We start from the raw sequence: 27,330 nt of genomic DNA, 5'->3' as shown, positions 1-27,330 counted from the left end.
CATCTTTCCGTACTTAATTCGGTTGTTAAATAAACATTTTGTTTTTAAAAAAAAAACAGCAAACACACCCACAACTTTTTCCATTCTGAAAAGATTTTCCTATGTCGAGATAAGAAAAATAAAATGTTATGGTAGACTATGGTAAACACCATGATAAAGATACAAAAGGGTGCTATGGAAGCATGAAAAGGACTTCCGTCATTCTCCAGGGCCAAGGAGGTCTTTGGTTCAGAGTTTTCTTTTCTTCCCTAAATAAAAGGAATCAAAGTACTTATTTTTGTGAACCAGAATTGCAAAGTCTGGCTGTAATCCCTTATTAGATGAATGACCCTATATAAGTTACTTAACCTCTCTGAGCTTAATTGCTGGGTTGTAAAATGGAGATTACCTACCCGATACTATCTTTGAAACACTGCCTTGCAAACAGCATTCAGTTAAGCGTCAATTGCTGCTACTACAGTAACAATAGCAGCAGCAACAGCAGAAAATCAACTGGTCACCTAAATCCTATACCATGACATATTGCTAGTTCAAGTTCAATTTAAACAGACAAAAATATACAAACTCTGATTTACAAAAAAATGAATTTTAGGGAATAATTTTCCACTGCACATAAATATCAAAAGAGAATTTATTTAAACCAAGAACACAGTCAAAAATACAAAAAGTATGAATTTAGGGAAACAAGGAATGAAAGATGTTACAGGCAGAGGGAATAAAAAGTTCAAAAATTCACTATTTTAGATTATTTGGGAGACTGACAAATGAAGTATAACAGAGTCAAATGTATGTAATGATAGAGTGTGAACTTCATCCTAACAATTCTGAAGAATAACTAATGAGCTTGTGGCACGGGGTGAAACCATGCATTGTGTCAATAAATAAGAGAGATGAGCAGATCCGGAAAGATTGGAGAACAAGTGATAGAGCACAGCAAAGCATTCTAAACTAAGATGACAAAACAAAACAAAACACATCACTAAACTACCTTCTGGAAAAACCCAATGCTTTTATTCAGCTGTCATTTTCTTAGTTTAGAATGCTTTGTCAGTAGCATATTAGTAAAAAATTGGTATTATGGTGATTGATAAGTTACTGAGGTAAAATGAATAGATTGAGAAAACTAGAGGTCTGAAAATAGAGCAGTATATGATCCTATTGAAGATAATAAGCACTTTGTTCACTTCCTCAATTGGCCCATTTCTGTTGAATATTATGTTAGTACAGAGATATAAAAGTATAGTAAGAACAAAAATGACTGACTACCTGGGAGAGATGTGACAGGTATTTCAGAAAAACAGCAGAATCTTATCAGTCAAAAGACGGGAGTTATCAAGAACAACAGATTTATTCAATACATTTATTCCAGTTAGAGATTCTCCAAAGAACTTGACTCAGACCCTTGATAATCTTTTGGTGACTCATTTATTATATTCCTCTACAGCAGTTAACTTTTGACTGACTCCATTTTATATATGTCCCTAACTCTTATCCTAACCCAACTCTCATCAGATGAGTTTGTCTTCTTCGTGTAATCGCCTACATAGCTACGCTTTCATTTGACTATGTCCACCTAACAACTTGCCCAACTACACTTCTTGAAATTGGAAAAATGAATACCATCCCTTTCAAATAAATACTGACCTGGAAAACCTCCTCTTAAGCAATTTTGGTATCTTATTCTATAATGACTTTTTATTCTCTGCCTTCAAACATGCTCAGATATCTTTCATCTAGAAAAATCCTTTGTTTGAGCCCCAAGACTCTTTCTGGCTACTATTTTCCTTGCTGTTTTTATTGCTTTTTTTTTTTTTTGAGACATAGTCTTGCTCTGTCGCCCAGGCTGGACTGCAGGGGCATGGTCTTGGCTCACTGCAACCTCTGCCTCCCAGGTTCAGGTGATTCTCCTGCCCCACCCTCCAAGTAGCTGGGACTACAGGCGTGAGCCACCACAACCCGCTAATTTTTGTATTTTTAGTAGAGACAGGGTTTCACCATGTTGGCCAGGCTGGTCTCGAACTCCTGACCTCAGGCAATCCACCTGCCTTGGCCTCCCAAAGTACTGGGATTACAGGCGTGTGCCACTGTGCCCGGCCTGTTGCCAAACTTTAAAAATCAATGATTTATGCTTGATTCCATGTGTCCCGACAGTGTTGCTTCTATTCCTATAACCTGACAAAACACATCACTAAACTACCTTCTGGAAAAACCCAATGCTTTTATTCAGCTGTCACTGTCTTTCATCTCTGTGAATTATATTAATTGATTATTTTCTTCTTGAGATTCTCCTCCCAGTTTGGGGATTACCATTTTATCCTAATTTTCTTTCTTTCCTTGTCTCTCTTCTGTCACTTTGTCCTCTGTACTTTTAGGTTGGCTTAGCTCTTAGTCTTTTCCAACAATTACATTATTTCTCAGGCAGATATTCTGATAGATTCAATCACACAGATAAACCTAAAACTTGGATGGCAATAATTTGATGCCATCGTGTTACCAATCTTATTTTCCACTACTGTTCCATGTGAATACACTACTTAAAAATGCAGGCTGGCCTAATCCTAGATTTTTTGCACATTCAAGGACATTTCTATTTCTCTGCATTCGTTCTTAGTAACTAACTGCATAAGATGCTCTTTTCAATCCGATTTCTATTTGTCTTTCAATATAAAATTAAAATGTTTACTCAACTACTCTGTCCTAAACTTGCCATTTTATGGATCTTAAGAGCCTTTTGGCCAGGTGCAGTGGCTTCATGCCTGTAATATCAGCATTTTTGGAGGCTGAGGTGGGCAGATTGTTTGAGCCCAAGAGTTCAAGACCAACCTGGGGAACATGTGAATCATCAAAGAATAATAATAAAGGGAAAAAATTGTATAATGTTTGGCATGCATTAGTAGAACAAGTATAGCATTTTTTTTTTCTTTTTTGAGACAGGTTCTCAATTTTTTGCTGAGGCTGGAGTGCAATGGCACAATCATGGCTCACTGTAAGCTACCTCCCAGCCTCAAGTGACCCTCCCGATTCAGCCTCCCGAACAGCTGAGACTGTAAGTGCATGCCACGTCTGGCTAATTTCTAAAACTTTTTGTAGCAACAGTGTTTCCCTATGTTGCCCTCAAACTCCTGGGCTCAAGTGAACATCCTTGAACTCCCAAAGTGCTGGGATTACAGATGGGACCCACTGTATGTGTAAGGCAATTTTTATTTGAAGACCACTAAATTATTATTTTCCAAGAAATTCTACTGAAAATGAAAGCTGAGGAAGAATATTTTTGATCAATGTACCAAAATATACACATCCAAAAATAACAACAATACACTGGAAGGGAACCAGCTTGAATGTATTATAGTATAAACACTTATTTAACACTCTAACTCAACAGTTACTAACTCCCAAATCTACCTCTATTCTAGACCTCTCACCAAGCTCTAACTGTAACAGCCAACTGCCTGCAGGACCTTTCTAGCTGGATGCCCCAATGAGAACTCAAATTCAACTTGATTATCTCCCTGAAATTTGCTTATTTGTATCTTGAATCAGCATTGGGAAAGTTTCTTTATTCTGTGACTCCGTGTCTTCACATGTAAAATGGGGATAATAACAGCATCTATTGCAAAGAAATGCTGTGAGGATTAACTGGATTAAAGTTCTCAGAACAGTGCTTGCTAAATAAAAAATACTTTGGAAAGGCTAGCTAGTACAAAAAGTCCCTAGTTAGCTACTACAGAAAATTCCAAAAATAAACAATTCATAAGTGGTGTGGTGTTCTGAGTATCATGATAAAATCTTGTACCATCCTGCTTAGGATATGAATCATCCCTTTGTCCAGCTTATCTGTGTTGCAGACACTACCCACTTATTGGTCACTTAGTAGCTCTCTTATTACGTGGGCTGTCATAGTACTGCAATGCTTCTGTTCAAGTAACCCTTATTTGACTTAATAATGGCCCCAAAGGGCAAGAATACTGAGCTTCATTTGTAATTTAAACTTTATCATAGGTATGTTATGCACAGCAAAAAGCAGTATATATAGGGTTCAGTACAATCTGAGGTTTCAGACATCTATTGTGGGGTCTTGCAACATTTCCCAAGGATAAGGGGTTCCACTGTATTACTTAAGAAAATGCCACAAAAGCTAGACATCTGAGACTCGATACAGATAATGATGAAAATGATCAATGTACTTATCGTCCATGTATCTGCTCCCCAAAATCTATACTGTTTCAAGTTGAGTGATTACCACTTTCATACAGCTCAGTATATGTCAAAATAAATGGTAATTCACTGAACAACTAGATGAAAAGTTGCTCCATGAGACTGAGCTCCATGCAGCTGTTTTTACCTTCATCATATAATTTCCATCAAAGTTTAATCTTAGTTTACCCTTAGTTTGTCTTTCACTTCTATGGTGAACATAATAAAAATCACATTTGAAAAAGCATACCTTTTTTCAGCTCGTACTTTCTTCCCACAATGAGAACAAGTATACATGTTATCACCTTCCAAAGTGTCTTTTATAGTAACTTCATCAAGAGATTCCTGTGTATAAAACCACATTTAAAAGTTTCATATTATTGTTTATAGCATGCAAATATACAAAAGGTGGCAATTACAATTTTGACAGAATGCTCAGCAAAAAAATTTTTTTTTAAAAAGTGAATTCTTAAATTTTAGTAAAAAACTGTTTTTCCTCATATTAAGATATTCTACGAATCTTAGTAACTTTTTTGAAGGGTTAATTAAAAATTTAAATTTTGATTGGGCAAGAAAAAGCTTTATGGTTCATGTTTAATTCTTATTTGAATAGTACAGTAAGAAGAAAATACATAAAAACATGAAAAAAGTTTAAAAATATCAAGATGACCAACACAAACCCACTATACACAAATAGGTAAAAGCATAAAGTAAAAAAATTAAGTGCATTATTACTCACAGAAATGTTCTTCATATCAGCCACTTGGCACCTCACAGTATAAAACTCTTCAGCAGTTTGACTAACATGTTCACAATCCTAATCAATACACATAAAAAAATTAGTAAAAACTAGTAAATTATAATATAAATGAAAATATATTAAGATCTCCAAAAAGTAAAAACCAGGTATAATACTTACCAAGGATACAACATTGTTTGTAATTACACCTCCAAATAAACTTTTGACGGTATTTTTCTTTAATATAAAACAAACAAAAAACATGAAACTAGTTAAAACGCAGGCAAATTTGTTCAAATTTCAAAGAAACTTTTCAGTATTCTGATACTAACCAGTTCTGGAGACATTTCTTCAATTTTGGTAATTAGATCAGTAAAAAACTCTGTCATATCTTTCTGTTCCCCAGTATTCAGAGGCTGCTTATCCATGGTGTATGTTTTACAGAAAGGTCTAGGATTATATGCTTTGCATTCACTCTCCTGCAAATAAAAAGGGGAACATTCTAAGCGTCACATAAAAATAAGAAAATTATAGGTTCTTCAATGAACACATAACAAAAACAAAAGAACAGGTAGTAAATCTAAGTTAGTTTTAAATGGTCACTTCTATTTCTTTCTGTTTAGCTTTCATAGTATTTTTAATTTAATGGTCTTGGTGCTAGAAGATTCTTAAATTACCTAGGATATTTGTATTTTCAAGTCAAGGAATTTCTAGGAAGAAATCTGAGACTCAAATGACTCACAGCCGGGCACAGTGGCTCAAGCCTGTAACCCCAGCACTTTGGGAGGCCGAAGCAGGCGGATTATGAGGTCAAGAGATTGAGACCATCCTGGCCATCCTTTACCAACATGGTAAAACCCCATCTCTACTAAAAATGCAAAAACTAGCTGGGTGCGGTTGCGCATGCCTGTAGTCCCAGCTACTCAGGAGGCAGAGGTTGCAGTGAGCCAAGATCATGCCACTGCACTCCAGCCTGGCAACAGCAAGACTCCATCTCCAAACAAAACAAAACAAAACAAAACAAACAAAAAAAACACTCACATCTATATTGCAAAGCATAAAATATACAACCTTTACAGGCTGAATAAACTTTCCCAGAGACTGATCTTTGTTTTAATAGCTTTTAAAATAGTCATTTAAACCAGCAATTTTCTATTTGTCAATTCAAATGGCACTTTCAGCTCTGTTAAAAGGAGATTAAAGGCCAGGTGTGATGGCTCATGCCTGTGATCCCAGCACTTTGGGAGGGTACGGCGAGTTGATTGCTTGAGCCCAGGAGTTCAACACCAGCTTGGGGAACATAGTGAGACTCTGTCTCTACAAAAAATAAAGAAGATAGCCAGGCATGGTGGTACAAGCCTGTGGTCCCAGGCAGTGGAGCAGTGTCGAGGCTGCCATGAGACGAGATGGTGCCACTGAACTCTAGCCTGGGTGACAGAGTGAGACCCTGCCTCAAAAAATAAAAATAGTCAAAAATACAGAAAAAAGTATGACACAATCCCTGTCCTCAAGATTTAACAGGTGAAAAAAGTAACATATATACAAGGTAGAAACAACAAAGAGGCATGGTGACTTGGAACACTCCAGTTAATCTGTGGAATAGATGGTCTCTTAGAGTTTGAAACCAAGCTGACTCTTGAAAAATGAACATCAGAAGAAAATGGAGAAGAGTGACACAGGTAGGAAACAATGGCATAAATAAACCCACAAGCAATGAAGCAGCAGGGTGATGGGCTCCAAATGGAGAGGGATAAGATAGGAGGTTGAAGGGTAGGGGCAAAAAACCCAGAGGGTGTGTGCCATGGTGATGAGCTCGAATACCATTCTGTTCGTAATGAAGAAGCACTCAAGAGTTTTAAGCAGGGGAATAATATTGTAAGATTTACTATCTTTTTAAAAGATTGATCACTTTTATAGTTTTAGGCATTGTAATTAAGGGATACAAAGATAAATCAGCTAGAAAGCTGCAAGCATAAAAGGGGAAGACCTTGTGACAGAAAAAGGATGAGACACAACAGATTCTTCAAAGGACAAATTAACAGAATGTAGACAACTGAGATAACTTTTAAAAGTTATTATGACAAGTAACAGAGATAACTGACAGACAGCTCCGGGCACGGTGGCTCACGCCTGTAATCCCAACACTTTGGGAGGCTGAGGCAGGCAGATCACTTGAGATCAGGAGTTCGAGACCAGCCTGGCCAACATGGTGAAAGCTGTCTCTACTAAAAATACAAAATTTAGCCAGGTGTGGTGGTGTGCGCCTGTAGTCCCAGCTACTTGGAAGGTTGAGGGAGGAGAATCACTTGAACCTGGGAGGTGGAGGTTGCAGTGAACTGAGATCACACCACTGCACTCCAGCCTAAGTAACAGAGCAAGACTCTGTCTCAAAATAAATAAATTAATTAATTAATTAAAAAGTAAGAAAAAAAGTAAGAAAAAGAAAGGTACACAGTTATGACAAAGCCAGTTCAAACGAGCTCCATTTAACGTTTTTAGGTTTTGTCATAGGGTACACCTAATTTGTTTCCCTCCATGTTTCTTTTTTTTTGAGACAGAGTCTCACTCTGTCACCTAGACTCGAGTGCAGTAGTGAGATCTCAGCTTGCTGCAACCTCTGCCTCCTGGGCTCAAGCGATACTCCCTTTTCAGTCTCCTAAGCAGCCGGGACTACAGGCACGCACCACCATGCCTGGCTAATTTTTTTTTAGTAGAGATGGGGTTTCACCATGTTGCCCAGGCTGGTCTCAAGCTCTTGAACTCAAGCCATCCACCCACCTTGGCCTCCCCAAATGCTATAATTACAGGCATGAGCCACAGTGCCTGGCCTAGCCTCCATGATTCTTAAACATACCATTAAATATGTAAACATTTTCTGAAGCTCCAGAAGAGTGGTCTTGTGCTTCATATCCTCTGAATACTGAAAATCAAGAGAAAACACCATTAAAAACACAGACATGATGGTAGTAAATTAGGCATTCTAGCAAAGAAAGTCTTGCAATGTACACTGTATCTGTTTTCATTCTTTTGGCTATATAAAAGAAAAACACCAACACATTCAATTCTTTAGTAATTATAGCATTAAAAATTGTAATGCTTTGTTACATAAATACAGCTATTACTATCCTATAAGGAAACCGAAGAGAGAATTTTAAAAATCACTTTCTAGGTTAACACTTATTTGGTACAATGCTGATGATTTCCAAGAATGCAAGAATGAAAAACACTTCAGGTGCAATCAAAGTTGTCTTCCACAAGTAAACCTACACATTAAAAAAATACATTTGAAATATTAACCAATGACATCTCATCATCATTTATTCATATCTTTACTCTTTCTGGAACAGTATATTCTTCACACTGAAGAGGAATACCAGCCAGGATCTTTGAAAACTGTCTAAATATTCAACTATCAATAAGTCAAATTCAGGAATCTGGCTAGACTCACACATTAGAGATTTAGTATTGAACACCAAGCCTTATAGGAAAGATCCATATTCATGCAAGGTACTTATTACACATATTCTACCTCACTCAAGTATTAAAATGAATCTATAAAGTAGGTATTAATCTTATTACAAATTATTACCTCTCATAACTTTGAAAGTCTTGTGGAATAATAGGCGTCCACAAGCTAAGAGCATACATTAGTTATTTTTGCCAGCTTTATGGAAGACTGCAAGTAATATGGCTCTGCTGTTTAGCAGCTTATAATCAAATTGAAGTCAAGATATGGACTAAAACAGAGATCTGTTCAGCATATAATTACTATAAAATTATATATTAAATTCAACAGGAATTGAACAAAGGGAATCAACAAAATTGGAAAAATAATTCCAGTGTACTCCTGTTATATGAGGCTAAATATTCCATATTACGAAAAAAGTCACACAAAATGAAATTTTCCAACGTATCAAAGTATTGATTCAGAATACAAAAAAGTTCAGGAATAAAGACCTGGATTTATATTTTTATTATTAGAGAATGAAGAATGAGTTGGCTAAAGAAAAGAGCTGCCTAAATTTATTAAAGTCAAGCAACAACAAGGGAATTTTACTTAATGCGCAATTTTTAAATAAATACATAGCCTGCATCTATATGTATTTACTACTTAAAAAATTGTGTTCACATCCATTAGGATGGCTATTATTAAAACAAACAGAAAATGTCAAGTGTTAGCAAGGACGTCGAGAAATTAAACCCTTATGCATGCAAAACGGTGTAAGCCCTATGGAAAAGGTAAGGCTATTCCTCAAAAAACTAAACACAGAATTCCCATATGATCCAACAATTCCACTTCTGGGTATACACCCAAAAGTAGTAAAAGCAGGAACTCAAACATGTTTGTACACCCATGTCCATAACAGCATTATTCAGAACAGCCAAAAGGTGAAAGCAACCCAAGTATCCACTGACAAGTGAAAGAATAACTAAAATGTGGTAAATACAATAAATTATAATTCAGCCTTAAAAAGGAAAGAACTTCTGACACATACAACAGCATGGATAACCCTTGAAGATCTCCTAAGTGAAATAAGCCACTCACAGCCAGTCACAAAAAGACAAATCTGACTCCACTTATATGAGGTACCTGAAACAGTTGAATGCATAGAGATGGAAAGTAGAATAGTGGTTGCAAGAGGGGTTGGGAGGGATAATGGAGAGTTAAGTGTTTAACAAGTTTCTGTTGGGAAGGTGAAAAAGTTCGAGATGGAATGGTGGTGATGGCTGCAAAATAATGTGAATGTATTTAATCCCATGAACTGTATATACGTATAAATGGTTAAAATGATGAATTTAATGTTGCATATATTTTACCACAATTAGAATATATGTAGCTTGCTTTAAACTTTCTGTGAGCATCAGAAAAGGGAATAATATAATTAACTGAAGTGTTCATCTTAAGAATAAAGTGCCCACTTGACTAGAGTACTTGCCAGAATCATATCAAATTCTGTTAAGAATTTTTGGCTGGGCGCGGTGGCTCACATCTGCAATCCCAGCACTTTGGGAGGCCGAGGCAGGGGGATCACGAGGTCAGGAGTTTGAGACCAGCCTGGCCAAGACGGTTAAACGCTGTCTCTGCTAAAAATACAAAAAATTAGCCAGGTGCCTGTAATCCCAGCTATTTGGGAGGCTGAGGCAGAAGAACTGCCGGAACCCAGGAGGCAGAGGTTGCAGTGAGCCAAGATTGCGCCACTGCACTCTAGCTTGGGTAACAAAGCAAGACTTCGTCCAAAAAAAATATATAGATATAGATATATATGTACATAGGTCTCCTTTTTTTTTTTTACTGTTTACTGTTATTTTAGGTTCAGGGGTACATATGCAGGTTATATAGGTAAACCGTGTGTCACATAAGTTTGGTATATAGATTGTTCTATCACCAAGGTAATAATAGTACCAATAGGTAGTTTTTCAATCCTGTTCCTCTTCCCACACTCCACCCTCAGGTAGGACACAACGTCCATTGTTCCTGTGTGTCCATATGTACTCAATATTTAGCTCCCACTTATAAGTGAGAACATATGGTATTTGGTTCCCTGTTGCTATGTTAGTTCACTTAGGCTAATGGCCTCCAGTTCCATACATGTTTTTGCAAAAGACATGGTCTTGTTCTTTTTTTATGGCTGCATAGTGTTCTATGCTGTATATGTACCACATTTTCTTTATCTAGTCCACTGTCGATGGGCATGTAGGTTGATTCCATGTTTTTGCTAGTGTGAACACTGCTGTGGTAAACATGCTTGTGGATGTGTCTTCATGGTAGGATGATTTATATTCCTTTGGGTATATACCCAATGGGATAGCTGAGCCGAATAGTAATTCTGTTTAAAGTTCTTTCAGAAATTGCCAAGCTGCTTCTCACAATGGCTGAACTAATTTACATTTCCATCAGCAGTGTATATGCATTCCCTTTTCTTTGCAACATCGCCAGCATCAGTTATTTTTTGACTTTTTATTAACAGCTATTCTGACTGGTTTGAGATGTTATCTCACTGTGGTTTAGTTTTGTATTTCTCTAATGATGAGTAATACTGAGCATTTTTTCATATGCTTATTGGCCACATGTATGTCTCCTTTTGAAAAGTGTCTGTTCATGTCCTTTGTCCACTTTTTTTTTTTTTTTTTTTAAGATAGAGTCTTGCTCTGTCACCCAGACTGGAATGCAGTGGCACAAACTCGGCTCACTGCAACCTCCGCCTCCCGGGTTCAAGCGATTCTCCTGGCCCAGCGTCCTCAGTAGCTGGGACTACAGGCACGCACCACCACACATGGAATTTTTTTTTTTTTTTTTTTTTTGAGAGAAGTCTCGCTCTTGTCCCCAAAGTTTGAGTGCAATGGCTCAATCTCAGCTCACTGCAACCTCTGCCTCCCGGGTTCAAACAATTCTCCTGCCTCTGACTCCCAAGTAGCTGGGATTAAGTCACCTGCCATCATGCCTGGCTAATTTTCATATTTTTTAGTAGAGACATGGCTTCACTATGTTGGCCAGGCTGGTCTCAAACTCCTGACCTCAGGTGATCCGCCCACCTCGGCCTTCCAAAGTGCTGGGATTACAGGCGTGAGCTACTGTGCCTGGCCAAAGGCATTTTTTTTTTTTTTTTTTTTTTTGAGACAAAGTCTCGCTCTGTCGACTAGGCTGCAGTGCATTGGCGCCATCTTGGCTCACTGCAACCTCCGCCTCCTGGGTTCAAGGGATTCTCCTGCCTCAGCCTCTCAAATAGCTGGGATTAGAGGCACCCACCACCACGCCCAGCTATTTTTTTGGTATTTTTAGTAGAGATGGGGTTTCACCATGTTAGCCAGCATGGTCTTGATCTCCTAACCTCGTGATCCACCGACCTCTGCCTCCCAAAGTGCTGGGATTATAGGCGTGAGCCACCACACCCCACGCGCAGCTAATTTTTGTAGATCTGGTAGAGATATGGTTTCACCATACTGGCCAAGCTGCTTTGTCCACTTTTTAATGGGGTTGTTTCTGCTTGTAAATTTAGTTTTTAACTAAAAATACCATTTATGAGATCTACTCATAATCAGCACATCTGAGTGTTCCTTCTGTTTCTACTAATTCCTAGAAGTGTTAATAGCTTTAAAGGTGGTTATCAATATGAAGAAGAAAAACCAAGAAGCATGACCAAATTGCCAGCTAGAAAGAAAACCACTGAAAACATGCTTCTTTGATAACAACTGCTTTTATAAGACTATGCAGATGGGTATACCAAATTTATTCAGAAACATTTCCATAAGCTAAATGAACTAATCATTCAACTACTTTTAGTCATAATGTACAGAGATAAATTTTAAAGTATCAATTACTAAAGCCAAAAAACCCAGAACCACTTAGGTAAACTATAAACTGGAGACTTTAAAGAGTAACTTAAACATAATAAACAATTCAGTGAAAGTATATAAAGCACTGCAATACTTAACAGGGAAAAAGAAATCAAGACAAAAGATAACATGATGAGGCCAGGCTTGGTAGCTTTATACCAATAATCCCAGTACTTTGGAAGGCCAAGGTAGAAGTATCTTGTAAGCCCAGGATTTGAGACCAGCCTGGGCAACACAGTGAGACCCTGTCTCTACAAAAAGTAAAAGTAAAAAACTTCGCCAGGCATGGTGGCATATGCCTGCAGTCCCAGTTACTCAGGAGGCTGAGGTGGGAGGATCACTTGAGCCCAGGAGGTCAACACTGCAGTGAGCTGTGCTCACACCACTGCACTCCAGTCAGGGTGACAGACACTGAGTCCTGCCTCAAAAAAATAAAAGTAAAAAATCCAAGAGCAAGTATAAAGGAAGTTCATCAAAAAACTCTAAAAGCAGTACAAAAGGCAAACTAAAAAATAGCCCATAGTTGGCCGGGCATGGTGGCTCACACCTGTAATCCCAGGACTTTGGGAAGCTGAAATGGGAGGATTGCTTGAGGCCAGGAGTTGGAGACCAGCCTGGTCAACACAGAGAGACCCCATCTCTATTTATTATTTTAAAAAACAAAAATAGCCCACGGTAAAAAAGAATGAAAACTAGAAAGTGAATAAAAATAACATGAAGCAGAGCTTACACAAACAAATTAGGTCCACAATTCGATTCACTTTGGGATAAATATAAAAAAAAACAAGCTAAGTGATTCTGGTAATACTTCTCTACTTGGATTCAGGGTTTCCTTATTTTCTCTGTAATAAAAATATGTATTTATTTATTTTTGTTTTTTATTCTCATATGTTCTCCCAGTGAATGCGTTTTTACTGACAACATGATATTCATTGTATACACTGAGCATGCATATTCCATAGCTGTGTTTTCCTTTGAGAACTAAACTGTACTACAGCATTATGAGTAATCTACTAAAATGTACAACTATGTAAAATACACATTAGCTAGTTACTGTAATCAAATTTACTTTTATTCACAAATTATTTTTTCAAACATTTACTACATTGAAATAAAAATTTATCAACAAAATATTAAAATCTGGTTTACAATTTTGATTTTTAAAGTGAGGAAAATTCTACCTTGGCAGTGAAGACAGCCTGTCTTGCCTCAGGTATCATATAAAGTTGCTGAATAGTAGAAGCTAAGTAACAAGTAGCTCCAAGGTTAGTAAGGCCAACAAATCTACATTCAGCACGGACATCTTCATGAGGCCAGTAATCCCATTTATAAGGTGCATGGGCTGCTGAAGAAAGAGGGAGGAAAAGATCCCCCCCAAACAAACTATGAAACACAATGTATTTTGCTTACATTAACAGCCTCTACCTCCATTAGTTACCTCATTAATATATATAGAACATTATATAGAATTTTTTAAATAAAAAAAGAATACAGATGAAAACTAATTTATTCTCTAAAAATTCAAGACTTTTAAAACTTGATTTTACTTGGCCCCAAATTACTTTTACAGAAAAAGCCGAAGTATTTAAAATGCATATAAAAAGGTCGTTCACATCAATGTTTACTTTTTAACTTTAATAACACCCTACCAATAATCATTTATAATGTTAAAGTGTGTGAAGAGCAGATTCTTTTGTTAAACAGTGCCCTCAAAATCTTATTTCTGAATTCAAAATTTATAAAGATTAAAGGAAAAGAAGAATGCTTACACTGCATGTGTTGTGCCATAACCCAGTTGTGTATTAGCCTGTAGTTCTCAACAGACCCCTTTACCATCTCTACTAACAAATCGTAAGCGGCAGCTCTTGAAGAATGTGATTTGCACTTTGGCTGTTGTCGGTCCTTTAGACTTGGCAACAAAAACAGGAGATTGAAGATATCTCTCAAAAATTCCTGGGGAGTAAAAGGAAACATGTTATCTAAACTGAGATATTAATTACATTCCAAATATAGTTAACATATACACAGGATGACAGGCTACAATTAAGCTACTCAAAAACGTACAGCAGCATGATACACCATCATCTCAAAGTCCTCCGTGTTCATTTCTCTTAAGAGAAAACGAAGGCGGCGATCAACTTTTACTCTTCTCTCCTTTTTGATACCTAATAAGCTCATTCTTAGACTCTTCACGTACAATGTTATTATTTTCTATTCCATTAAGTGATGTAAAGTTTTTGTTAAGGCCTCATTATTCCCTTGACAAGTCTGACTGGCGCTTCTGCATTAACTTTCCCCTTACTTCACTCTACTAATAAATAATAGCAACAATAACAGTGGCAAAATCAACAGTTTACTTATACTGTTGAAAGGTAGTAGTTGTACTTTTTCCAAAATTAAGTCTGTCTGAGAAAGTGGGTGCTGGGTTATCTTTTCCACTTGTTCTTTTCTAATTGGTCCTTTGCTATTTTACCAAGTTATCACCCTCACACATCCCAAGTAGTACTATGGTACATTGGTCTGCAGTATAAAACCTCCTGGAGAACTGTGCAGAAAAGAGATAGCACAGTAAGACTGAGACTCTTGATACCCACAGAAAGGCTGACCTTTGCCTACAGTCTGCAAACGTCACTGGTAAGTAAACAGCTCCCTACATCGATACAAAACTCTCTAAGTGAAAACAGTGGCTCACTGTGCCTAACGGGTTTATGCTAAAGACCTGTTTTCCTTTCAGGAGTCTGGAGTTGGGGCAACTATGGTGAGTTATCCAGTCACTGTGTGCCCACATGAGCCACCCTGTGATAAAACCAAGGACTCCTAGGCTCAAGACAACGTTCTTGGTATACAATACATCACATGCGTTGTCATGCTCACTGAATACATCTTGTGGAACTCCAATGGAAGACAACTCTTGGTAAGTTGAAACTGGCTTCCTCCAGACTTCGCCTTGACACCTTTTTATTTTCATGATTTTGCTTTGTATCATTTTGCTGTAATAAACCTTAGCCATGAGTATAACTATATGCTGAGTCCTGTGAGTTAGTGAATCAACAAACCTGGGGGTGGTCAGGGAAACTCTTGAAAGACATACCAAAAAAAGAAATTTTTGAAATGTTTTTCCATAATGACCTCACCTCTTTCATCTATTGTTAAAGAATGTGTAATTCATAGTTCTTACCAAAGAAACGTTAAGTTTAGCTAGGAAATATGGGAAGTGGTTAGGAGATTTTTTTTTTTTTTTTTTGGAGACAGAATCTCACTCTGTCACCTGGGATGGAATGCAGTGGCACAATCTCGGCTCACTGCAACCACCGCTGCCCAGGTTCGAGCGATTCTCCTGCCTCAGCCTCCCGAGTAGCTGGGATTACAGGCACCTGCCACTACATCCAGCTAATTTTTTGTGGTTTTGTTTGTTTGTTTGAGACGGAGTCTTGCTCTGTCGCCCAGGCTGGAGTGCAGTGGCGCCATCTCAGCTCATCCCAAGCTCCACCTCCCGGGCTCATGCCATTCTCCTGCCTCAGACTCCCAATTAGTTGGGACTACAGGCGCCCACCACAACACCCGGTCTTAATTTTTTGTATTTTTTAGTAGAGACGGGGTTTCACCGTGTTAGCCAGGATGGTCTCGATCTCCCGACTTCGTGATCCATCTGCCAGCCTAGGCCTCCCAAAGTGCTGGGATTACAGGCGTGAGCCACCGCACCCAGCTAATTTTTTGTATTTTTAGTAGAGATGGGGTTTCACGATGTTGGCCAGGCTGGTCTCGACCTCCTGACCTTGTGATTCACACGCCTCAGCCTCCCAAAGTGCTGGGATTACAGATGTGAGCCATTGCACCTGGCAAAGGGCTTATTTTTATAAGCCTTTCACAGAAAGAACCTACTCATATACTTCACAGAAAGAAGAACCTACACAAACTATGACCTCAGAGAATATTAAAAATAGTTTTTGGTGACTGATATGGTTTGGGTATTTGTCCAATAAAAGAACTGTTGTCTTAGTCTGTTTAGGCTGCTATAATAAAATATTGTAAACTGGGCCAGGTACAATGGCTCACATCTGTAATCCCATTTCACCACATCTAATGGTGAAATGTGCCCCCCAATGTTGGAGGTGAGGTCTAGTGAGAGGTGTTCGAGTCATCAGGGTGTATCCCTGAAGAGCCTGGTACCTACCACACAGGAATGAGTGAGTTCTCACTCTTTGAGTTCATGCAAGAGCTGTTGTTAAAAAAAAAAAAAAAAAAAAGTGTTGAACCTCCCACCTCCCTTTCTCGCCATGTGACACAGCTGTTCTCTCATGGCCTTCTGCCATGAGTAAAAGGCTCCTGAGGCCTCAACAAATAAACCTCTTTTTTAATACCCAGCATCAGGTATTCCCTTATAACACTGCAAAATGAACTAATACAGCAACAGATCATAGGGTAATTTTTGACTTATAATTCAGAAGAAATTCAATTTAAAAAGTTATCAAAAACTTCCATGTGCACTAAAAACATTATGTAAATAAGGTTTTTTAGGATTCACATATATAAAAATAGAAAATAGGAAGAGAGAATTAATGAACACTATCATTCTCACTTAATATTCACCTACAACTATATTAATAAGGACCATCCTTCTCACTAATGCATATATTCAGTAAAATTTCATTTTGAAATGTTTCATACTAGTTTGGCAAAACAAAGTATATTTATGCTCCTTCAATTGCCATGTCCTAATAATAAATGTAATGTAATAACTAAATATAGAAGAAATTTAAGACAATATCATGTACACAGGAAATATTATTAACTTACATATATTTTGTTGTAGAGAAGTATGATAGGCAAATAATAAAAGATGTTCAAAGACACTAATAAATACATTACAATTACATTCTGTGGGGGGATCAAGTGGAAATACTGTGGAGGAATTAGTAAAAAATTTAGCTAAGTAAAATTTCAGAAAGGAGAGTTTGGAGACGATCTCACTCCATCACCCAGGCTAGCGACAGTGGTGGGATCATGGCTCACTGCAGCCTCAATCTCCCAGGCTCAGTCAATCCTCCCAGCTCAGCCTCCTGCGTAGCTTGGACTATAGATGCTCACCACCCTGGCTAATTTTTTTTTTTTTTTTTTTTTAATAGAGACAGGGTTTCACCAGATTGCCCAGGCTGGTCTCCAACTCCTGGGCTCAAGCAATCCTTTTGCCTCGACCTCACAAAGTGCTGGGATTACAGTTGAGAGTTTATACATTTTAAGAGAGATGAATAAAAGTTGCTACAGCATTTACATTTCATTAATCTAAAAGATGACCATAATTTTGTCTTGGAAAACAATAATTCAATAATTTCCTGAATGTATATTGTCTACAAAGACTTAAAATTCAAAAATTTACAAATTTAAAAAATCTGTGAGGAGACACCTAGGTTTTTCAAGATTAAGAAATATGTCAACAATAAAAGTTTAAAGACCAGTGCACTCTGCTGGCTTGCAATCCATTACCAGATTTATTTTGTTAATGCACATCCCTGACATTATTTGATCAAAACCTTAAAAGGCTCCTGTTTTTACAATTATCTACTGATACATAATAATTATATATATTAATGGAATATATTTTGACACATAAATACAATGTGTAATGATGAAATCAGGGTATTTGGAATACCTATGATTTCAAGCATTTATCATTTCTTTTATTGGGAATATTTCAAATCCTCCCTTTTAGCTATTTTGAAATACACAAAAAAATTTTTTTAACAATAGTCATCCTACTATGCTACTGAGCACTAGAATTTATTACTCCAAGTGTATTTTTGTATTCATTAGCCAATCTCTCTTCATCCCATCCCTTCCCAGCCTAAAATTACAAAAGTAATTGCCATGGCCTAAAAGTTTTCGTCACTCTGAAATTTGTATGTTGAAACCTAACCACCAATGTGATGGTATTAGAAGGTGGGACCTTTGGAAGGATAAGTCATGAGGACTCTGCCCTTATGAAAGAAGCAGTAGAGAGACCTCCTACCCCTCCCATCATCTAAGGGCTTCATGAGAAGGTGCCATCCGTGAATCAAAAAGTAGGCCTTCACAAGACTCCATGAATCAAAAAGTAGGCCTTCACAAGACACCGTGAATCTGCCAGAGTTTTGATCTTGTACTACTCCCAGCCTCCAGAATTGTGAAAAGTAAATTTCTGTTGTTATAAGCTACCCAGTATACAATATTGTATTTTATTTATTTTTGAGAGAGTCTTGCTTTGTTGGCAGGCTGGAGAGTAGTGGCACGATCTCGGCTCACTGCGGCCTCCACCTCCCTGGTTCAAGGGATTCTCATGCCTCAGCCTCCCGAGTAGCTGTGATTACGGGTATGCACCGCCATGCCTGGCTAATTTTTGTATTTTTAGTAGAGACTGGGTTTCACCACATTGGCCAGGCTGGTCTCAAACTCCTGAGCTCAAGCGATCTGGCTGCCTTGGCCTCCCAATGTGCTGGGATTACAGACGTGAGCCACTGCGCCTGGCCCAGTTTACTATATTTTATTACAGCAGCCTGAACAGACTAAGACAATAATGCTTTCATTTTATATATAAAAATAATTTCCTGTGCCCACAATAGATGGCCACCAAGTTTCTCCTATACTTCCTAAAACATAGGCTAAACTGAACCAACCAATTTTCTGCATGAAACCAGTGCTTTCCTATGACTTAATTTTTACTCATATTCCTTCCTATGACTTAAATGTTTCCCTTACTTTTCTACAAAAGATATCCATTAAAAAAGCTGTATCTGGCCAGGCGCGGTGGCTCATGCCTGTAATCCCAGCACACTGGGAGGCTAAGGTGAGCGGATCACCTGAGGTCAGGACCTCAGGTGGTGGACCGAGATCGCACCACTGCAACTCCAACCTGGGCGAAGCTTTATCTTCTTCAAAGCCTTTCCTAATCATGTCAATGCAATCTGATCTTCTAAATCTCTGATGATATCTCTTTTTAATAACTATTATTTATTTCCATGAAGTATAAATATCATGAGCAGCGATAATTTTAAGGGTACACGCAAATTTTGCATAAGATAAATGTACTGTTTGACTGTCAGTTCTAAGAATCAGGTCTGAGTTGCAATCATCCATTTGCTCAACATAGTTTTTAGACACTATGCGAGGCAATAGAGATAGGAATGATACTCATACTTTAAAAGGAGAAGAAAGGAGGAATGCAAAAGGAGGAAAAAAGGAAGAAAAAGGAAGGGAGGAGGAGAAAGAAAGGAAGAATGAAGATTAGCACTACTGGAAAGGTAAAAGAAAGAAGAAAGAGGAGAAAGGAGGGGAAGAAGGGGGAAGGAGGAAGAAGCAGTAGTAGTGATAGTGGTAGTGTTGCTGATGACAGATTATTATGCAACTGCAAAGTGTAAAATATTAATCATGTTTCTTTATAGAAAAAATTTACCAAATCCTGCATGAAAGTAAGTTCTAGAAATATTTTTTAAAAATACTTAAGGAAAAAAGTAAAAATCATTAGAGTGGAAGAGATTTTAAATATCTTGGAGTTAAGGCATATTTTCCTTAATATTACAAGAAAACCAACTGCCTTTAATACGTCTACTTGGATATCTAATTGACATTTCAAATTTAACATTTCCAAAACAAAACTCTTGGTTTTACCGCCTATTACCCTCTGCCATTTCTGAGTTTTTCTTTTCTTAATAATTGGCATTATCATTCCCTCAGCTTCTCAGGCTTAAAATTCAGGAGTCATTCTTGGCCGGGCACGGAGGCTCACGCCTGTAATCCCAGCACTTTGGGAGGCAGAGGCGGGCAGATCATGAGGTCAGGAGATCGAGACCATCCTGGCTAACATGGTGAAACCCTGTCTCTACTAAAAATACAAAAAATTAGCTGGGTGTGGTGGCGGGCACCTGTAGTCCCAGCTACTTGGGAGGCTGAGGCGGGAGAATGGTGTGAACCTGGGAGGCAGAGCTTGCAGTGAGCCAAGATCACGCCACTGCATTCCAGCCTGGGTGACAGAGGGAGACCCCATCTTAAAAAAAAAAAAAATTAGGAGTCATTCTTTATTACTCTCTCAAATCCAACATATATATCCAAATCTGAGACCTGTGAGCTCTACCTTCAATAAGTATTCCACGTCAAAGCACTTTTCACCATTGTCCCTCTCTGGAACCATCGAAAAACTTCCTAACTGGATCCCTTGACTCATACATTTGCCCTTTAAGTTTGCCCATAGACTAATTTTCCAACTAGCATATGAATAAACCCTTTAAAATGTTAATTCAGATCACCTCTCTCCTGTATGAAAGCTTCTAAAGTTTTCCCTTAACACCAAAACGAAGGGGAAATTATAATTTGACATGAACATAAAGACCTTTTCAATAAAGAATGCTAAAAACAACTAACTTAACATTATTCTGAATGTTTCAGAAAAAATTTGGTGAAGAAATGGAAAGAGTTAAACTTGTAAAAGAGGAAGTAACAGAATTACTTGCAGATGATTGTGACATGAGTCTGCTTGGGGAAAATAAAAGAAAAACAAGAATTACTTGCAGATAATAAACCAAAAACAAATGAAGAACCAAAGAACACTAACAGCTAAAGATAACTGAAAACAGTCTACCAACAATAAGTCAATTTCAGATGGCCTGCAACAATTGTATACACAAATTCTTACATAAATGACAAGTTAAAAAACATAAGCAATGATTCCATATCAACATATCAACAAAAAGGACAAAACTCCTAAGAATAAACTTACTAAGAAATACTTAAAACCTAAATTTTGTAGGAAAAAAAAAATCTTTTAAATAAAAAACATAAAACGATTGGCTTTGCATAAATACAACAAATCATACTCTTCCACAGACAAATTGAGTATCATAAAGTTAATTCTGCATCAATCTGGAAATATAATACAATCTCAACCAAAAAAGTAACACAATTTTTTTTTTTTTAAAGAACTAGATGAACTGATTCTAAAGTTTATGTGGAAAAATAAACAGCCAGGAAAATACTGAAAAGAAATAATAATGAAAATGGACTACCTCGGTCAGGCGTGGTGGCTCATGCTTGTAATCCCAGCACTTTGGGAGGCCGAGGCAGGCGAATCACCTGATGTCAGGAGTTTGAGACCAGCCTGACCAACATGGTGAAACCCTTCTCTATCAAAGATACAAAAATTAGCTGGGTGTGGTGGCAGGTGCCTGTAGTCTCACCAACTCAGGAGGCTGAGGCAGGTGAATCGCTTGAACCTGGAGGGCAGAGGTTACAGTGAGCCACTGCACCACTGCACTCCAGCCTGGGTGACAGAGTGAGACACTGTCTCAAAAAACAAAGGGACTATCTCTACAGGATATTAAATCTACATAATTAAGATATGATATTGGTGAATGAACAAACAAATCAATAAGATGAAACAGAAAGTCCAGAAATACATATGGTAGTTTATTTAAATACATATGGTAGTTTATTTGAAAAAGGAAGCATTTGTAATCAGTAGAAAAAAAATAAATTAGTTAATTATTAGGATAACTGGGTACATATCTGAAAAAAAGTTATCCATTTCATTCCTTTCACCTAAATAATTTCCTGATAGAAAAACTTAAATGTAAAATACTAAGTTATGAAAGCGTGAAAAAACAGGGAGTTTTTAAAAGTATAACACAATATCTAGTAGCTGTAAAAGATCAATAAACCTGACTACATGAAAAAAAAATTCTGCTTGGAAAATAAGCAGGCCAGGTGAGGTGGTTCACGCCTGTAATGCCAGCACTTTGGGAGGTCAAGGTGGGCGGGTCACCTGAGGTCAGGAGTTCAAGACCAGGCTGGCCAAAATGGCGAAATCCGGTCTCCACTAAAAATACAAAATTTAGCCAGGCATGGTGGTGCATGCCTGTAATCCCAGCTAGTAGGGAGGCTGAGGCAGGAGAATTGCTTGAACCTGGGAGGTGGAGGTTGAGGTAAGCTGAGATCATGCCACTGCACTCCAGCCTAGGCAACAGAGCAAGACTCTGTCTCAAATAAATAAATAAATAAGAAACAAGCATAACAAAAACCATGAAGTCAAGACAGAAAAAAAAAAATCTTGCAATTCATATTACAGTGAGATAGTTTCCTTAATATAAAATATTCTACAAATTAGTTAAGGACTATAACATACATAACAGGGATAAAGGAAAAGGATCTGAGCAGTCAGAGAAAAGATAACACAAATGGCTTTCAAACACTTGAAGGGAAGTTCAGCCTTACTAATAAAAGTAATAGAAAATAAAACCAAGAGAATCTCTTTGCACCTATCAGACTGGTATAAATTACCTAAACGTATAGTATGTTGGTAGAAATGCTGGAAAATTGGAAATTAATCTCAGGTTGTAGGTACAGCCATAAATTGGCTCAGCCTCCACAGACAGTTAACTTGGTTTTCGTTTTTAACATAACCAAAACTATAAAGGTATACTCCATGAACTAGCAGTTCTAACTTTTAGAATGTCTTCCTACATTTCCTAAATCTATGTGTTAAATGTATAAAGATCTCTGTAATATCACTAGAAATTGTTGACTAGACAATGTTGATCATTATGAAGCTAAATATATTACATATATGCAGATAAAATAATATTGTGGGCCAGGCATGGTGGCTCATGCCTGTAATCCTGGCACATTAGGAGGCCAAGGCAGAAGGACTGCTTGAGCCCAGGAGTTTGAGACCATCCAGGGCAACATGGCGAAATCCCGTCTCTACAAAAGATTTTTAAAAATTAGCCGGGTATGGTGATGCCTGCCTGTAGTCCCAGCTGCTTGGGAGACTGAGGTGGGAGGACTGCTTGAGCCTGGGAGGTGGAGGTTGCAGTGAGCTGAGATCATGCCACTAAAGTCCAGCCTGGGTGACAGAGCCAGACCCCGTCTCAAAGATAATAACAATAATATTTTGAAGTTACTTTTACAAAATGAATAGCCAAGCATGGCGGTGTGCGTTGGCTCACGTCGGTAATCCCAAAAGTTTGGGAGGCCAAGACGGGAGGATCACTTAAGGGCAGGAGTTTAAGAACAGCCTGGGCAACACAGCAAAACCCCATCTCTACAAAAATAAATAAATAAATAAATAAAAAAGCTGGGTGTGATGGCGTATGCCTATAATCCTAGACACCTGGGAGGTTGGGGCAGGTGAATCACTTGATCTAGTAGTTCAAGGCTGCAATGAGCTATGATTGTGCCACACTGCACTCCAGCTTGAATAAGGAGACCCAGTCCCCCTTTTTTTTTAAATGAACTATTTATATACTGAATTTGAAAATCTCTAAGATAGGTGAAAAAAAGCTAAGTATAGAACACTGTGTTTAATGTGTTATGATGTGTAGACAGTATTGTATAATGGTTAAAAGCTTGGCCAAGTGAAGAGTAAGTGACTCAGTCATGCACAACTCGTTTAACCTGTCTATGCCTCAGTTTCATCATCTGTCAAAATTGGGTCTAATCATATCCACCTTTTAAAGCCTCAAAAATTTGTCCTAGGATAACAACTTGTATAAATCAATAAACAGAAGAGAAGTAAAAAAATAGTAATAATAAAGAGAAATAAGACTTTGGAAAAAATACATGCAGCAAATACAACAGAAAGTGCTGACATATTCAAAATAAATAACTTTTACAAATGAATGGGAAACCATATACTGACTGAACAAATAAATATCAAATACAAACAATAAGTAAATGGAAAGAAACCCATTCACCAATTAACAAAGAAATAAAACTAAATCAACATCAAAATTGGCAAATATCTCAGTGACATAAGAATCTGCAGATGCTCGAAAAAGGCATTCTCATACAGTGTGGCTATAAGCGTAAACTGATATATCCTTTTGTATACTAACATAAACTACGGATTAAAATCAACCTATTTTACTTTAAGAGTTCTTGAGTAAATAATGGGACAAGTATGCAAAGTTGCTGCCTTTACAGTTTTTTCTATACCTTCATAAATGTCAAAGATTTAAATTATTGCCTCTTAGTCAATTTTTAAAAATACATTTTCTTTTTTAATGTACTCATTTTTTAGTGAAAAATCAATCACAGAATACTATTTATAAACTGTAAAATTTCTATAAATATGAATTTTATACATGCATATTTACTGTATCCATGAAAAGTCCTGGAAGGCCATCACCACAGCATGAGAGGAAATCAAACCAAATGGGAATATTCTTTTTTTGTACTATCTAAAATTATTTTTTCTTAACAAAGACTTTCGCTTTACGACGTTACCAGAAAAACCAATTAATATATTTATATTTGGGGATAAAAGTTATATACTAGTTTATATATAAGAGAAGACTTCAATCAACAAGGCTGTAAATCTATCAAACCATTTCCAGTGAGTCTAATGGAAAAGGCAAAAACCCTGAAAGAAATAGCACAAGAAGGAGTTTTGTGCATTAGGGGAAGTAGCAAAGATTTCAAACAGATAAGACTGTAATCTTAAGTTGATCTCAAGAATCCTTTAGTCTATGCCTATGAGGACAATCTTCTATCCTTTTGGTTGCTATTTCCTAACACGTTCAGTAACTTTAAGATAACAGCTCTCCAGATCATAACAAATTCCTACAATGACCAGGACAAATGCACTAATGGTAAGATAAGATGAACTATTTAATCAGGAGACAATCAAAATGAGACATTTGTTGGTACAGAGTCACGAAGTGTTTCCAATATTCAGAGATAGATTTCATGTCACACAGGTCTTTAAAATATGAAACGAGTACCCAATAATGACTACTTACTAATTCCACTGTATTAGGATATGATTCACAGTTTAGGACAGTAATTCAAAATATACAATTCTATAGAAAGCACACTGATAAAATAGAGGTTACTTTTTTTTTTTTTTTTTTGAGACAGGGTCTCCTTCTGTCACCTAGGCTACAGTGCAGTGGTGTGATCATGGCTCACTGAAGCCTCGACCTCCTGAGCTCAAGCAATCCTCCCACCTCAGCCTCCTGAGTAGCTGAGACTACAGGTGTGTGCCACCACACCCAGCAAATTTTTGCATTTTCTGTAGGGATGAGGTTTCAAGATGTTGCCTTGGCTGGTCTCGAACTCCTGGTTTCAAGCAATCCACCTACCTCAGCCACTCAAAGTGCTAGGACTATAGGCACGAGCCACCGTGCCCAGCCTTAGGTTACCTTTCTATATTCAGTCAGTCACAGGAATTAACATCTGATTTTGCATTCTAAAAACAAGCCCGTTTTATATTTCCAGAATTCAATTTATTCAAAATTTGCTTTTCTTGCCGGTAATTTCTAGCAATTTTTATGTCTGTATGTTTAAAAAAATTAACATATCCACATACAATGTGATACAGTTTGGCCGTGTCTCCACCCAAATCTCATCTTGAATTATATTGCCTATAATTCCCATTGTTGTGGGAGGGACCTGGTGGGAGATGACTGAATCATGGCGGCGGTTTCCCCCATACTGTTCTTGTGATAAGTGAATAAGTCTCTTGAGATCTGATGGTTTTATAAGGAGAAACCGCTTTCACTTGGTTCTCATTCTTTTTTTGCCTGCCGCCATCCACATAAGATGCGACTTGCTCGGACTTGCCTTCCGGCATGATTGTGAGGCCTCCCCAGCCACATGGAACTCTGAGTCGAATTAAACCCTTTTCTTTTGTCAACTGCCCAGTCTCGGGTATGCCTTTAGGAGCAGTGTAAAAATGGACTAATACACAATGTAACAACAAAAAATTTCAATCACATTTCATAGAAACATTTGATTATCTTAACACTTACCTGTCCTTCCCTTGAAAATTTAAAGGGTGGTTTGTGTTTAATAACACTTGTTGCAAGCCTTAGGAGTCCTGTAAGCCCATCATCTTCTACATTACCATCCTGATGATCAAGGATCTCCCTACTACAAAAAAGAAAAAAAATACACACAAGCAAGACAGTTCACATAATTATGTCTTTTATCTTTCCTCGACAATATAAATGTCAATTTCACATCAAATTTTACCTTCGAATACAGTCAGCCAAATGTCTTGCCAAGGCATCTAAGTCGAGGAGCGTTGTCTTAATACAAAAAGAAAATAAAAATTCAAATATAAATTTTTTATGTTTTACCAAACATAAAATTATTAAAATCATTTCCTTATAGGTAACAATAATTTAGTTCTCCCAAATTCAATAAGTTATAAACGTAATACACCTACTCTTTACTTATACATTATGTCAATTAACCAAATGAGTCTTAAACATCACTGATCATTCTACAAAAAACAATCAATGGAATGTTGATAATAAATTAAGTCAATGACGATTTAATGGGTACAGCACACCAACATGGCACATGTATACATATGTAACAAACCTTCACGTTGTGCACATGTACCCTAAAACTTAAAGTATAATAAAAAGAAAAAATAAAGTCATAGTAATCTATTGAAAAGACACTAAAGTTTTTTTTTAATGGCTTTATTGAGATGTAATTCACACACAATTCACCAACATTTGTTTTTAACAATACCTTTAGACTTTTAACAATAAACTAAATTCTACAGTTCATTCCAAAAAACTTTACTTCTCGTTATAACTAAACAACAACATTAAAACAGACTTCACAAAATCTAACTTGAGTCCCCTCAAAGAAACCCAAATCTCTAAAAAGGAAAATTACTTTACAAGCAAGCAAGATCAGATTCCTATTTTAGCTCAAATGGGCAAGCCCAGGTTTTTTTTTTTTTTTAAAGTATAAAGTTTATTTGGCATCAATATTTTAATTAACAATAAGTACATTAAAACTTGCTCAATACTAATTTTTGTAATTATTTCTCAAATGAAAAGTAGATTTTAAGAATTCAGATGTTAACTAAAAAGCAAAAAGTATAAACACCACAGAATTTTTAAATGTAAAGTGAACATATTGAACTTTGATTTAAATACATTTAAAAGTTTAAGAAAAATGTGTCCTAAATATTTCAAAGGATCTTCTTTATGTGTTTCTCATTTTCTTCTGAATTGACAACTTAGACACATTTTAGTCGACTAAATTTATGTACACTGGAAAAAACGCAAGTCTTT

The 27,330-nt window shown here is 37.1% G+C and overlaps 1 protein-coding gene across 2 annotated transcripts in view; it reads right to left on the bottom strand.

Annotated features, from left to right (window-relative positions):
- USP34 (ubiquitin specific peptidase 34) overlaps positions 1-27,330 on the bottom strand; it is a 283,644-nt gene that overhangs the window by 64,304 nt on the left and 192,010 nt on the right. For both annotated transcript variants that reach the window (XM_031008389.3, XM_063695856.1), the window contains exons 40-48: positions 26,267-26,322; positions 26,044-26,164; positions 14,038-14,221; positions 13,450-13,610; positions 7,788-7,853; positions 5,266-5,412; positions 5,114-5,170; positions 4,934-5,011; positions 4,445-4,539 (exon numbers count right to left, since the gene is read on the bottom strand). In XM_031008389.3, the coding sequence (XP_030864249.2) occupies positions 4,445-4,539; positions 4,934-5,011; positions 5,114-5,170; positions 5,266-5,412; positions 7,788-7,853; positions 13,450-13,610; positions 14,038-14,221; positions 26,044-26,164; positions 26,267-26,322 (965 nt within the window). The remainder of the gene's footprint in view (positions 1-4,444; positions 4,540-4,933; positions 5,012-5,113; positions 5,171-5,265; positions 5,413-7,787; positions 7,854-13,449; positions 13,611-14,037; positions 14,222-26,043; positions 26,165-26,266; positions 26,323-27,330) is intronic.

This window comes from Gorilla gorilla, chromosome 12, assembly GCF_029281585.2.
Source record: "Gorilla gorilla gorilla isolate KB3781 chromosome 12, NHGRI_mGorGor1-v2.1_pri, whole genome shotgun sequence".
Classification (NCBI taxonomy): domain Eukaryota; kingdom Metazoa; phylum Chordata; class Mammalia; order Primates; family Hominidae; genus Gorilla; species Gorilla gorilla.
The sequence above is the reverse complement of the archived record's forward strand: the minus strand, read 5'-3'. Positions and strand labels throughout refer to the sequence as shown.